This window comes from Pinus tabuliformis, chromosome 1_1 (assembly GCF_031772625.1).
Source record: "Pinus tabuliformis cultivar Carrire ecotype Pingquan chromosome 1_1, CPIR1, whole genome shotgun sequence".
Classification (NCBI taxonomy): domain Eukaryota; kingdom Viridiplantae; phylum Streptophyta; class Pinopsida; order Pinales; family Pinaceae; genus Pinus; species Pinus tabuliformis.
The window spans coordinates 791893848-791909324 of NC_142297.1; the positions used below are offsets into that span (position 1 = coordinate 791893848).

At 37.0% G+C, this 15477-nt stretch overlaps 1 protein-coding gene across 1 annotated transcript; it reads right to left on the reverse strand.

Annotated features, from left to right (window-relative positions):
* Window positions 1-13198: 13198 nt before the first annotated feature.
* On the reverse strand, window positions 13199-14630 carry LOC149216377 (protein DMR6-LIKE OXYGENASE 1-like). Its single transcript, XM_089389929.1, has 3 exons — window positions 14452-14630; window positions 14125-14368; window positions 13199-13600 (listed from the first exon to the last, which is right to left on the reverse strand). The coding sequence occupies exons 1-3, from the start codon at window positions 14628-14630 to the stop codon at window positions 13199-13201; spliced, it is 825 nt and encodes a 274-aa protein (XP_089246055.1).
* Window positions 14631-15477: the final 847 nt, after the last annotated feature.

The window sequence follows — 15477 nt, forward strand, 5'->3', positions numbered from 1 at the left end:
AAAACCCCTAAATTAATTCTTATGCAATTTAATAACTATCGAACAATTAATAATCAATATTCAAGGATTTTGAGGGATAAATGATGAAAATGTATGGATAAATGATGTGAAACTGGGAAGGAAAAAGGGTCTTAGGATGATACCAACAGTTCCTTATGCTCTTTCTTATTCCGGGAGTAAATAAGTATATCATCAATGAAGATCAATACAAATTTGTCCAAGTATTGATGAAATACACTATTCATCAAACACATGAATGTTGCAGGTGCATTAGTTAATCCAAAAGGCAGTACCACAAACTCGTAATGTCCGTAACGAGTACGAAAAGATGTCTTGGCTATGTCCTCATCTTTGATTCTGATTTGATGGTAACCTGATCTTAAATCGATCTTTGAGAAGATGGTTGCCCCCTTCACCTGATCAAACAGCTCGTCAATGCGGGGTAGTGGATATTTGTTTTTAACTGTCAGTTTATTCAGCTGTCTATAGTCTATGCACATTCGCAGGGTCCCATCCTTTTTCCTCACAAATAGCACAGGAGCTCCCCAAGGAGAGACACTGGGGCAGATTTATTTCTTTTCCAGCAACTCTTGCAGTTGCATCTTTAACTCAGTTAACTCCGGCACACCCATCCGATAGGGTGCTCGGGACACTGGGGCTGCTCCGGGTATCAGCTCAATGGTGAAGTCCAAATCCCTTTTGGGTGGCAGCCCTGGAATTTCTTCAGGAAATACATCTGCAAAATCTTGCACTATTGGTATATCTTTAACAGTTGCAACCTTATCCACAGAATCTGCAAACCCCACTTGTACTGCATAAATCTGGCACTTATTCCGGATACACTTAACCAGCTGTGAGGCTGTGATTGGCCGAATCTGCACTGGTTTCTGGATGCCTTGAATCTCTTTTCCCACACCCAGCTCATCTCGGTAAGAGACTGTTTTTGTTTTACAATTAATTACAGACCACCGTCGTTCCAACCAGTCCATTCCTATCAGCACGTCATAGGAACCAAGAGGGAGTACATTTAATTCAGTTGTTATTGTTTGGCCATCTAACCTTAATGGACAGTTGCTGACTTTAGTTAGTACTCGTCTTTTGGTCCCAGTGGCCAGCTGTACTAGCCAAGGGCTTTTAAACTTAGTGGTTTGCAAACCACAGCTTTCCACAACTTTGGGACTTATATAGCTTAAAGTAGCTCCTGGATCTACTAAAATAGAAACAGTTCGATCAAAGATCTTACCTTCAAACTCTATCATTGTTGGCTGGTAATCAGCTTGTCGATCCTCCAGTGCTGCATTTATTCTGGGCATAGATCGAGCCACATCTCCTACTGTTGAAGCTTCATAGATCTGGGACAGCTGATCGTTGTCCTTCCGATGAGGGCAGTTTCTAATATAATGGGGTCTGCCACAACCCCAACACTGAACAGGTGGCCGAGCTGAGCCTTCATTGTCCAGTCTAACTTGTTGTTCACTGTATTTGGATTCTGCAGGAGGCTTGAATCTGCTCTGAGTTTTAGCTGGATTTTTAGTATTAGCTCCCTTCGAAAATCCTTTTTGAAAACTGCTGCGTGCTCCCTTGCTACCCGTAGGCATTTTACTGCCCCTCTTATCTGTCCAACGCTTTCCAGAAATTTCTCCTTTGGATTTGTTCTGCTAATAACACAGCCTTGCTTTTCGAATTGCTTCATCCATGGTTTTTGGATTATCGAACTCTATCCTTTCTCGCATTGTCAGAGGTAGACTACTAACGAATCTTTGTACCTTAGCCTTCTCTTCATGAATATAGGGTACGTAACGAAGCAGGGATGTGAACTTAGTTACGAACTCATCAATGGTCTGCTGTCCAAGCCGCAGATCGTGAAATTCTCGCGCTTTTTCATCATAAAAGCGTTCTGTCAAATACTTCTCCTTGAAATATCTTTGAAACATTTCCCATGTCACATCTTGTTCACTCACTCCCCGCACCATTTTGACCTCCTCCCACCATAGCGTGGCTTTGGCCTGCAGCTGGAATATAGCCAGCCTTGCCTTAAGATGATGATCATATTCATACACTTGAAAATACTTATTCATATTGATTAGCCATGCCTCTGCAGCTTCCTCTGATTCCCCGTCGAAATGAGGTGGTTTAATTTTCCGAAACTCCCCTTGTAGTTCCATCCGGGGTCTTTTTGGGGTTTGAATTTCAGAAGCATTGACAGACTTCTCTCCTCGCGTCTCTGCCCTGTCCTCTGTTTCTTCTGGTTCAGTATGATAGCTCTGTTCATCTGTTATTCTTGGCTGTTCAGGTCTCGGATGTGACTGCTGTTGATGTTGCTTATCAGATAAGATTTTCAGGATCCTCTCTTGTTCAACATTCAATCTTGCGTTATCCTCACGCAGTCGGGTCATTTCGTCCTTTAACTCCTGCAATGTCCTCAATAGCGTCGAGTCAGTATTGTGGCCTGCTGCTCCCAGTTGTACCCAAAGCTCAGGATTTCCCTGAGGTTGTTCCATGTTATCTGGTGGTTCCAGATTTTCATAAGGAGCACCGTTTGCTCTTCTCATTCTGCTACTACCTGCTTCAGAATAACTTATTAAACAGATTTAATTTATCTTTGGTGTACTTCTAAACTTTTATCATGATACTATTTATATTCATGTTACTGTAATTTTAAAATTTTTCCCAAAGGTCACAGAGTTGTAAACCTTGGGCTCTGATACCAATTTGTCACGCTTCCAACAAATAATTTTTTTTTTGTTATAATACAGCAATAATAACTCTTCTACATATGGTTATTACATTCATAATCACATAAGCATTATTACCTTAAACATAATCATTGATTCAATATATGGTTCTTATTTTCGTATTCACATATGCATCATTACCTTAATCATAATCACAGCTTTAATGATACAAAATCGAAGTTACACAACAGTCATATGGAAGTGAAGGCTTTATACACCAAACGAGAGCTTATGGAATATGCGTTGACTGTTTACGTATACCTATAACATCGTAATGGTATTGATAGAGTTAGCCCGGGAACCCGTTAGTTGTATAGTGGCACTAACAGTGTTAATAGCATATTTATGAGCACAACTATACCACTCAGATTTACATATCCCGAGAGATCGGGGTTGATAGTCCGTCCGGCGTTCATAACCTCGATCCAGGTGTAGGCGTTTCCGTCGTCCATTTGGAGAGATGAAGGGCAAATGGAAAGCTGCCATGTGCGCCCTGCACAATAAGGTCTACGGCCCTCACTCCTCGGCCTTGTCATTTTTCGCGCCGAAACTCTCCAAAGGATACCGGCAATCGAACGGCTATCAACATTTCCTGCAGATCGAGGGTTTAAACCATGCCACGAACCGGTAATGACCTGGAGCGATTTATATATCTGTTTTACACTTCCGGGTAACCTTAATTCTCATTTCACTTTCTCCGCCTTGCCACAGCTCTGTAGCTTGACTCTGTTGATAATTCTTTTGCATTCCACTTCACCGACCTTTAGCCTCTGACATGTAGCTCCTGCCATTCGACTCGGCCTCATCACTGCTTGAAGTTAACGGCACTCAGGTTTACATGACACCAAGTGTAGCTAGGGTGAGTGTTAATGTTTTTTCATTTCTCTGCTCTGGTTTCTTTTTATGGATTTACGCCAGGGTTTTCATGTTGCTAACAGGGCTAAGGTTTTGTGCACGTGGTGAATCGTTTCACCATAAGGAACAAGGGTTCCTCATTCAGCTGCCTCGCCCATCGACAGGTAAGCCTCGAACACTTCTCTCAGCAATGCATACATGGTTTTTGTGTAGACAAAGTCTGAGTTTCGTTCATTCACTTAGCAGGGGGTACTGGGCAATGAATCTTGGGTCTGTCCCCTGCACAAGCTCAGGGTCTTCCTGAAGGCATTTAGTTTTTAGCCTTTGTTATTTGAACTCCTTTGTTACGAGACCCGTCTCCATTAGTTTGATTGTATCACCGTGACTTATTATCATATGCAATTTACCGTCTTAGACTGTGTACTGGTACTCTTTTTGGAGCGCAGACTATGATTATTTTCTTGAACTCGGTCTCTGCCTGAAAGGGTTGATCTTATTTAATGTTGTTAATATATAGAATGGTATCACGGTTGTATGGTCATTTGCTTCCAATGAACTGTTGCAAGTTAATGTTCGGTGTTTTAATATAAACCCATATCTTTTACCGAATACTTTTGTTTTTACCTCAGTTTAGATGATTAATATGTTGCCATTCGATTCCGACTTGGATACCTCATTAGCTGAGCATAAGCTCCGACTAGAATGGTTTACCAAACGGGGTTTTGCCGGCTAGAACTGACAGAGGGAGCATGTAACCCTGGTTACCATTGCTCTGCCCTCGGCGTCCATTCTTATTGTTTATGTTATAAATAGCGAATGTATATTCTTTTATTCAGCTTCCGCATAGCCTGTATACGGTAATATAAAACTGTTATGATGGAATCTGGTTTTTGTTAACCCTCTTTGAGGTTTTCCTCACGGCTATTGGGCCAGGGGTTCTACGTATAACAACTCTGTTTTATATTATGTATATTTCGTGTTACGGCCCAGCTGGTTGAAGGAAACACCGGTTCGACGGCAATATATATATATGTTTTGATGTTACATGTAGGCTACAGGCTTCAGCAATGGACATATAGATATTTATGTTTTCGATTCTCTGTATAAAAGATTTCTAGATTCTGTTCTTGAATACATATCTAGGGTTTATCACAGCGATCTTTATTGTTGATTATCTGCTGTCGTTAAATGATTAAGCTATTGATTCGGTTTAGATTCTTATTTCGAGAATGGTTGCAAGTTCTTTCGTATGGAATTTTCATACTTTCCCTTATCGTATGCCTGTTATTTCATTCTCTGTTTATAATACAAAAGCTAGTGTTTTTCTCTTTTCTATTAACAAAAGAACAGTTAATTTCAGTCTCTGTCTAAATCACAGAAGTTGATTTTCTTTCTCGTTTCCTCTTAAGAAAAGAACAGTTATTTAAACTCTGTCTAAACCACAGATACCAGTATTCTTTCTTCCTTTCCGTTAAAAGAGAGCAGTCAGAGGTTTTTCTCAATACAGAATAATAACAGAAATACTTCAGTAGATGTATGCATTATAAGCCATACCTGCTTCTCTGCAAACCTACTTGTAATGCTTGCCAATCCACCCGTCCGTAGGAAGAATTTCCTCTTTGTCCTTCCACCCCCAAGCACTTGCAGGTCCTACTCGACCGCAATTACACTGGCCTCGCCAGTAAACGCTATCTGATCCTAACCAGACATAGCGTACACAGGAAAATTCTTTCCCCTTATGCCATCTGATCCTAACCAGACATAGCATGAATATTTTCTTTCTTCTCTGCCATCTGATCCTAACCAGACTTGGCATTTTTCCCCCTTTTTCCTCTGGGGTCTCAACTACCTCAAGGTAGTTAGGGTTCCAATGTAACTGATTCCTCAGTTACTAACCATGATTAATCATAACTCAGTTCAAATAGTACCAACACAATTGTCTTTCATTAACATAAAATTAATAACAGGATTATACATATTTTCAAATAAAGTCTTTGTTCAATAATTACTTTCACTATTTACTAACATTAACTTTTCACAAGGGATGTTACATTGAAGTGAAAGGTTATTAATTTAATAATGAATCATTTCATATGTTTTATGGTATGCTCCACTTTTATTTTTGTCCCTGGAATAATGATAGCCCCAGAATTTATCATGATGACGAGTTCATCAAGGCAAAAGGCCAATTCTGCATAATTTGGGGAGAGGAGGGCTATATGAACAGAGGCCACACTAGTAGTCCAACTACCATTTCTGTCTGGTCAACAAATACTCTCAAGCCCCGGGATTGAAGCCTCTAGTAAAGAGGGAGGGGCAAATTGTGTTTAAGGTCTGGGACTCTATAATTTATGAACACGTCATAATATTTATAAGAAGTGGACGCAGAGCAGCCTGCCGAGGAAGCAGAAGGCAGCTTATCATGACGGGCAGTTGTGTGTTTGGACAGTAGAGTCTCAATGAATGCACAGATTGCCAGAGATAATGTTAATATTATGATGATGTGCAGATCGATGGAAGTAAATTTATGGTGAGTTGTGGCATTGCAATCCACGCATAATAATACGAATATGAGGATATTGCGCAGGCACGCAAACATATCCATGGGTGGGGGTAATAATAATAATATTACAATGAGGCGGGCGAAGGCAATCAGATCCATGGGTGGGTGGATTGATATTGATATGGATAATATCAATCTTAAGATGATGCACGGGAGGGTAAAGAGATTCATGGCAAGGCGAAGCGGACACTGCAACAGAGAGAGGGAGCGCGCCTCTTCAAATAAAAATTACGTTGAAGCCAAAACTGTCCACCGACATTAAAGGATAGTGGGAAAATGAAGTTTCCACTGGTGCTCCACACACCCTCCATGGGTGAATGCCTACTTCACCGCATATTTACCATTCACCCATTATGTACAAGTAATCCTAAGTCATTGCGGTGAATGTGCACTAGTGTAGTTTATATAAACTTTTTTCACTCTAATGGTGAATATGCAGTATAATAATAATAATAATAATTATAAATTTATTTATTTAAATTTTTATTTTATATGCAGTATAATAATTATAAATTTATTTATTTAAATTTTTATTTTCTTATGAAGTTTTTTTGGGTTAGAGTTTGAAAGGCTATTTGTTAAATTCTCTAGACATTTTCAAAATTAAGCTTTGTAATTGAGTGGTAAATAGTAAATACTATTACATCTTACAAATATTAGTGGATAGTATGATTTATCTGAGATGTAAAAGTATAATTCTGTGAATTATGGTTCTTTTAACATTTTAGAAATGAGTTGAATAATTTGTCGCTAAAATAATTATTTCATAATTATGATACATTTTCATATTTATTACGTATATTTATGTTTATAAAAATGTGTATTTTAAAATAAATTTTTTATTTAATTATAAAATAAGGTGAAATTTATTTTAAAAAATAGTTATAATTTTTTTTAATTTAACCTCATTTATTAAAGAGTGAAGGTAGAATACGCCAAGCACGTCAAAATATAATAAAGCAGGACTGTGATTGAAGTATGAAGTTACTTCTTAATTTCCATGCAGAAGGTGGCATGCACGACGTGTATAAAACAGGATTGCAAGTTGCAGGTATGATCCACACGGTTCTATGATGGCAGACATGTCTCTCTGGAAAGTTCTTGAATCTCCAGTTTCTTCTTGGAAGCCTCCAATCGCTGTGCAGTGTGATGGCAGTGGTGTCCCATGAATCTTACAGTTATTTTCGTGGAAATGATCTGTGAATTTTCTCTTCTTCTGGTTGCGGATGGATGGTCTTTGAATTCCCCAAAATCTCTACTATTTCCTCGTTGCAGCCAATTCTACATTAGTGATAAAATCAGCCAATTCCTCGTTGCAGGAAGTTCTCAGAATCTTACCGTTGTTTTCGTGGAAGTGATCATGCGAATTCTTCGGATGGTCTTTGAATTCCCCAAAATCTCTACTATTTCCTCGTTGCAGGCAGAGTTGCGTGGAGAGGTGCTTACCCAATTCATTCATTCTAGATTAGGGATCAAATGCCCCCTCTTTCAATCAAAACAAAACCCCGAAATTTGTTTCAAACATCAAAACCCCGAAATGATATAGTGATCCCGATATCGTATAGCCGCCGCGTCGATATCGTGTTGAAATCTGTCATGTGGACCCGATAGAGATGGGCCCGAAGGTGTCGCTCTGTATACAGACTTGTGCCCAACTATCGCTTTGTTCAAACTGCAATAAAACCTAAAACCTCTATATCGGTAAAACAGTCGGGGACTGGATCAGACACTGATTCATCTGAATTACTTACATTATACGGAAGGGAAATGTTTGATGAAGTTCGTACCTTGAACTATTGTCTTATCAAAAATTGTAGACACTACTGGATCCCTTCCCTTTCCTATATATTATTACTAATTGACATAATATTAAAGTTTAATATTAGGGTTCCTTTTCCTACATATTATTACTAATTGACATAATATATATTATTATTAATTCACCAAATATGAAGTGGCATAATATTAAAGTTTAATATTAGGTTTTTTTCTTATATATTATTATTAATTGATATAATAGTAAAGTTTAATCTTTGGGTTTATAATATTATAAATTCAATACAAAAATTTAGATGGTAGAAACTATTTAATCTTTTTTCTTTTTTATATATTACTATTACTTTACATGATATTAAATGACATAATATTTGTTGTATTTGAACATGTTAACATTTAAATAAGGACTAAATTTATAAGAAAGAAACTAATACACACAATAAGAATACACAAAGTAAAACCTTGACACTGTGTCAAAGAAACCTTCATGGGAAAGGGATTGCAATTCTTATTCCTACAAAGTAAAAAACGACTGTCCAAGTTACATCAAGCCTCTCTAGCAATCACCATTTTAATACAAAGATTTCGTTACATAACTCCCTATGATTACACAACTCCCTAAATGGTAAAACTAAATTTACTGAGATAGTCATTAATTGCTGTCATTCTTTAACAATCTCCAACTTGACAACAATTTTCTTAATCCCTTTCCCATGCCCATTCATCATCTCTTCTACAAGCCAAGAGATGTCAAACATCAACAAAGTTTCTCTACTAAAAATTTTTTGTGAACATGTTTGCACAATTCTCTGATGTATGGACCTTCTTGAGAGCTACTTTGTCGCCATTGATCACATGTCTTACAAAATGGTACCTTACATCAATGTGCTTAGTCTTGCCATGATAAGTTGGACTTGTAGCTAGATAAATAGCACTCTAACTTTCACATAATACATTCAATTTCTCCTGTGTCCTTCCAATCTCATCAAGTAGACCTTTCAATGATATTGCCTCTTTACAGGCATCTTAAGCAGCGATATACTCTGTTGCAGTAACAGACAAAGCTACTGCTTCTTGAAGCTTTGACATCTAGCTAATTTCTCCACCTGCAAGAGTAAAGACATATCTTGTAGTAGATATCCTCTTGTCCTAAACTTCTACGTAATTACCATCCACATATCTACAAACTGAACCTTCACTACCATTAAAGATGATACAATGGTCATTCGTGCCTCTCAAATACCAAAGCACCAATTTCACTCCTTATCAATGTTCTTCTCCTTGATTTGCCATGAGCTTAATGACAAATTAAACTACGTGTGAAATTTAAGGCCTTGAAGATACCATCACATACATTAATTTGTCTACCACACTTGCATATGGCACACGAGACATATACTTATTTTCTTCATCAATTCTAGGACTCAAATCCAAAGAAATATTAAATGGGAAGTTAATGGAACATTAACATGTTTCACATTGTTCATACCAAACTTTTAAATTACTTTCTCAACGTACTTCTGCTGTGATAATGAGAGCTTTCCATTTTTCCTGTCTCTATGTATCTCTATGCCCAAGATATGTTTTATCAATCCAAGATCCTTCATATCAAATGTCCTAGAAAGATGCGCCTTTAACCTGTTGATTTCATCCATGCTTTTTCTCGCAATAAGCATATCATCAACATACAAGACCAAGATATTGAATATGTCATTGAAACTCTTAAATTACACACAATGATCAGTCACTTTGAGTAAAGTTCTGGCTCACCATTAAAGAGTCAAAATTATTGTACCATTCCCTGGGAGACGACCTCAGGACATACAATGATTTCTTGAGCTTGCAAACTAATATTTTGTTGCGACCATGTACAAAACCTTCTCGTTCTTCCATAGAAATCTCTCCATCCAAATCTCCATAAAGAAAATTTATTTTAGCATCTAACTATTCTAACTCAAGATAAAGTAATGTCGTTAGTACTAATACAGTACGAATAGAAACAAGTTTTAGGACTGATGAAAATATCTCATGAAATTCAATACCATCAACTTGGGAATACCCTGTTTCTACCAGCCTTGCCTTATACCTTTCGATACTTCCATCAAAATTTCACTTCAATTTGAAAATCCATTTGCATCCAAAAACCCTTCTCCCTACAGGAAGTTCTACAAGATCCTAGGTTTTGTTCTTAGCTAAGGAATCCATTTCATCGTCCATAGCCTTATTCCACTTTTTTCTATCCACATCACCCACTGCTTTATGATAAAAAGAAGGTTCCCCATGTTCAGTAATCAATGCAATAGGTGAAGTATAATCTTGATACCTTTTGGGTGTTCTTATTTCTCTTGTAGATCTCGGTAGAGTGACTAGTTGTTGGACTAGTCTGTGAACTTCTATAGTTCCCTTTGCACCTCCTTCACCTTTTTATTCAGAAGTATCTCCTTCCTTTGGAGTTCCCAAAAATGTTTAACCTCCAACTGAATTTCTTGATTCGACATTACCTATTCATGTTCAAGTTTTACAACATCTGATTTTAGAAGAGAAGATTCATCAAATGTTACATGTCTACTAATGATTATCTTACATGAATAAGGATCTCATAGCCGCTATATTTTCACTGCATAGTCATACCCAAGAAAGACACAACATTTTTCTTTTGGGTCTAACTTAGAACATTGATTCTTTGGTATAAGATCATAAGAATCACAACCAAAAATCCTTAAATGTGAATAATCACAAGACTGACATGACCAAACTTCTTCAGGAATTTTACAATTAATGGCAACTAAAAGTGATATGTTTACCAAATAGATTCTTCCCATAATTCCTTCTACGAGTTAGCATTTTTTATCATGCTTTTGACTATTTACATAAGAGTTTGATTCATAAGTTCAACAACGCCATTTTTTTTAGGAGTATAAACAACATTTTTACGTCTAACAATCCCTTTATCCTTACAATATTGCTCAAATTCTAGGCAAGTAAATTCATCTCCATTGTTAGTTCTTGAACATTTAATTGATTTTTCTGTTTTCTTTTCCACCATAGCTTTAAATTGTTTAAAATCATTAAATATATCAGCGTTTATTTTCAACATATAGACCGAGACTTTCTTAGAGAAATAGTCACTAAATTTTAAGAAGTATAATGCACCTCCGTAAGATACAATAGGAGATGGTTCCCAAAGATCAAAATGAATATAGTCGAAAATTCATTTACTGTTATGACTTCTAGTTTTAAATTTTAATTTACATTGTTTTCCAAATACACAATGTTTGCAAAAATCCAAATTCAAGGATTTCAAATTAGGGAGCAATTTTTTATTCATCGGTACCTAAAGACCCTTCTTACTCATGTGACCCAACCACTGATGCCATAGGCGAGTATCTTCTTCTTCCTTTTCAGATATAATCGATGCTTCACTGACCTAATTACTTCCTTTAAGTCTGTAAATATTTATGATCTTCTCTACCTTCATAAAAACTAGAGCACCCTTTGAAACATTCAACACTCCATTTTAATGTGTAAATTTGTAACCTTACAAGTCCAATACTCCCAAAGAAATCAGATCCTTTCTAAACTTGGGTAGATGTCTAACACCGATCAATGTTATAACTGTATCATCATACTTTTTAACATTGACATTTACCATTATAGCAGTTTGGCAAGATACGTTATTACCCATAAACACATAACTACCATTCACATCTTGATATGAAGTGAACCAATTTCTGTGCAGACTCATGTGATGAGAAGCACACTACTACATGTAGGGGGGTTTTAAGACAATATTTAAGAGAATATTTGAGTCAATTGTCTTAACTTAAGACAAAAAGAAACTTTTGTATTGTCTTAAATATTGTCTCTAAGCGGGTGTGGAAAAATATAATGTCTCAAAAATTTGTCTCTATAAAGACAATATAGAACACATATTATTATTGTCTCTATAAAGACAAGAATTATTGTATATTAAGAAACAATTTGATTTGTCTCTCTAGAGACAATTTCATTTGTCTCCCTAGAGACAACTTCATTTGTGTCTCTTTGGAGACAATTACATTTTTGTCTTTTTAGAGACAATCGCTGAGATTAAAAACATATTGTCTCTATAAAGACAATATGTCCATAATTAAAACTATTGTCTCTCTAGAGACAATATAAAAATTATTTAAAAATAAATAAATAAAATCATAATTCAAACTATTGTCTCTCTAGAGACAATATAAAAAATTATTTTAAAAATAAATAAATAAAATCATTTTGAATGTTCTTTCAAACTAGTTTCACATTCAAAGTTCACAAATAGTACTCGTGTATGAGAGAAACCACTACAGAAATTCATGTCTGAAAGAAACCAGCGCATATGGGTTATTAATATTACCTTTGTTTAGCAAGAGGGGATTCAATTCATTACTAAATTTACACCCAAGTTTTACTACTTCAAATGGGAGTCAGAAGTTTGGATTTAAGATGCTACCTTAGCTTTGATAAGCATTCCATCTCCCAGTTTTACTATAGTTAAAGAAGAATCTATAGATTGTTGAATGGAAACGACTTTAGATTTAGACAATGCGAATCGTTATGCAGAAATCAATCGAGAACCCAATTAATGAAATGGCGATACCTTTATGTGTTTGACAGAAAACATACCCACAAGAATACCCAAGAAGGCTTGATAGCCACAGTTATGAATTGTACAAGATTGTAGGAATTTCGTTGGTGGCAGGCATGGGTTAGTTTTATGCTTCAATCATGTTATCAAAAATATAAATTCATCGCTCAATTGGATTACACAGTATTATAGAGTGAGTATGATATCTAGAACTGGATTACGCAGTATTACAGAATGAGTATTCTTTCGCTTGAACGGTCTGTAATGGAACGTTTTTATGCCCACCCAGTTTTTTGCTAAAGCAAGTATGGATCCTTCTATTTCATAAAACCAAAAAAAAAAATAGTGTACAATTTTACATGCAAGGAGTACAAGACCTCTAGGTCAGAACCTTATAGTTATACAAGAAACCTGAACCCATGGAAAAATGAAAAAAAATGCAATCTGGCTTCCGAAAAGCACGTGAACTAACCGGCAACACTGCTTTAGGAAAAGCCCCTTTCATCTGAGCCGTCCAATAAAAAGCATTAAGAACGACGGTCGAGGAGGATATCACTTCGTCAAAAAGACCGAAGTATAATAGTCCTACACCCCAAGTTGCACGAACCACCGCAACCGTCGATTGTCGTTGACTAAATCCAACGGATGATGTTGAAATCACACGGGATAAGAAGGGCCGACATTAGTGAGCGGGGAAGAGAGGTTTTCAGAAAGCTCTCCATGCCACGTGTTTGAGGGTGAGTGGCATTGCTGCATTTTCATCAAAACCGCTTTCCAACAGAAAGCTGTGCAATCATCCAGAAACCGCCTGGGGGGCGGTAAACCATGCCGAGACTCCAAAATCTTGAAGGACCGTCCGCCGGAAGAAACAGGGCTATGTCTATGCTTGTGGATCTCTCTTGCCCGAACCTGGAACCCTGAATAGATGAGGGGTTTGTCAATAAACGAAGATCTGAGGGACTCGTTTCGATCCCCACGATAAACAGAGAGAATCCTCTCATTTGCTCTGGGAATATGAGCGGCCAGACTAGGTATCCGCCACGCCACAGAACCATCTATCTGATAATGATGACACATGCAAATGTTGAAAGCAAAGGTTGAGTCAAATTGATCCCTGGTCCCAGGCTCTATCTTTAAACTCCAGCTTATCATTTTCTGCATGTTCCTGAACAACCTCCTTTAACCTACTATGCGGTAGCTCATGCCAATTTGATGCCATTTTAATCTCTATGCTGATAACACCCTGGTTGGCAAGAAAATCAGCCACTTTGTTCGCCAACCTGTGAACATGCTTAAAGCCAACTGTATGGAGGCTTTGAAGGTGGTGTTGGATCCATTGAAATCCTTGATCATTGTTATTTTAACTTCTTTTTCAAAATATTTTTGATCATTGTTGAAAATTAATACTTTGAACAGACTCATCACAAATATTCTTTAACTGATCACTTATCAAAAGCTTATGAGGTTTCTTATGTAGCCCGTGAATTATTTTGATTTTAACTGAGAAAGACTCGCTTATTACATTTGATAACAAAGGCATTAGCAATGGGTTCTACAACAACCCACTTCCCTTTTCTAAGTACTTGCAAACCGCTGACATCGCCTTGCATTAGAACAGTGATGCCACCTGTGTCTGAATGGATTCTTAAAGAAAGGGTAACATCTAGGTTTGGGCATGGTGGATAGTAATTTACAAGTAATAGCTGTCTGTGTTCCCCAAAAATATTATTCATGTAATGAAAATGGAGTCCTAGAGCTTCAGAAATTGCAGCCAGCAGCCTTAAAAACAGTGCCCTCACCTCCATAGTGTACTTGCCTGCAATTTTCCTGTAACAAAAGATTCAATATTATATTAAGCCAAATTAGTTATGATTGTTGCTTTAATGGTTGACATAAAGTTTAATGGCTACCTATAGGCCGCAAGTTTTTTAGTCCAAGAGTCGATGACTTCGTGTAATGGAAAGCAAGGGTGTCTCAGATAGTCCCTCCAGTTAAGGACTTCATCTTTGTGAATATTGAAGCTTGTAGCTAGCTGAGCCAGTTTCTTTGGATCCTCTGAATAGAGGCATGCACGATCTTCCATCGGCATTTTGAAGAATTATTTGGCAATTCCCATCATGCTTTTCATCACCCTCTCTGGTACCCCATGGTTCACTATCTGATCATATCATGTAGCTTCAACCATATTAATACTGAATTTGAACAGAAATTTTTTTAAGAATTAATGTTCATAATTGAGATTTTGGAAGTTTATTGAGAGATATTATGAGATTCAAAATTCAAATCTTCAAAACAATTTATATCGCAATATCATGAGATTCAAAATTCAAAGCCTCATGAATCCAATCCCTTCCGCAAAAAAAATCATAACTTGGGACATTGGAGCTTGAAGGTTGTACCTGGAAAAATCCATCCTCCTGACATGCACGTTGGATTTGTTGCATGACAGTGGTTTTTCTAGGGCCATCCAGGTGTTTCAAATCCACCACTAGAATGCTCTCGTAGAAAGATACCTGAGACATGTTGGGTTGCTCCTGGGGAGGCAAAATATATTTGTTCTGCACCTCAACATTGTTTATTCCATTGCACAATAGTTTCTCAACACCATTAGCATTGGTCTCAGTGTGAAGATCCATTCTAGAGGACATGCATCTTTCTTTCCTCTTGATGTTATTGTGAATACAATCTTTTTTCCATACGGATGTTGCACGACTTCTAATCAAAGTTAGAAATTTCAAGTTTGCATTGTATAAATTGAAATCTGTAGAGCCCCGAATGGAAACAGAGGCTATACGTAGGGTCAACCAATAGTTTTTACCACGAAAACATTGACAGCTGCAACAGAAAGTGTCCCGGATGAAAACAATATTGCAAAGGGAGGATTTGGCCCGTATACAAGGTATTAGCACTTACTTTATAATATCATTTATTCTGAT

Coding starts and splice junctions, on each gene's coding strand:
- LOC149216377 (XM_089389929.1), bottom strand. CDS start 14,630: ATGCCGATGGAAGATCGTGCATGCCTCTATTCAGAGGATCCAAAGAAA. Junction 14,369..14,451: donor AAAAAACTTGCGGCCTATAG/GTAGCCATTAAA, acceptor CTTTTGTTACAG/GAAAATTGCAGGCAAGTACA. Junction 13,601..14,124: donor GCGATGTCAGCGGTTTGCAA/GTACTTAGAAAA, acceptor CATCATTATCAG/ATAGATGGTTCTGTGGCGTG.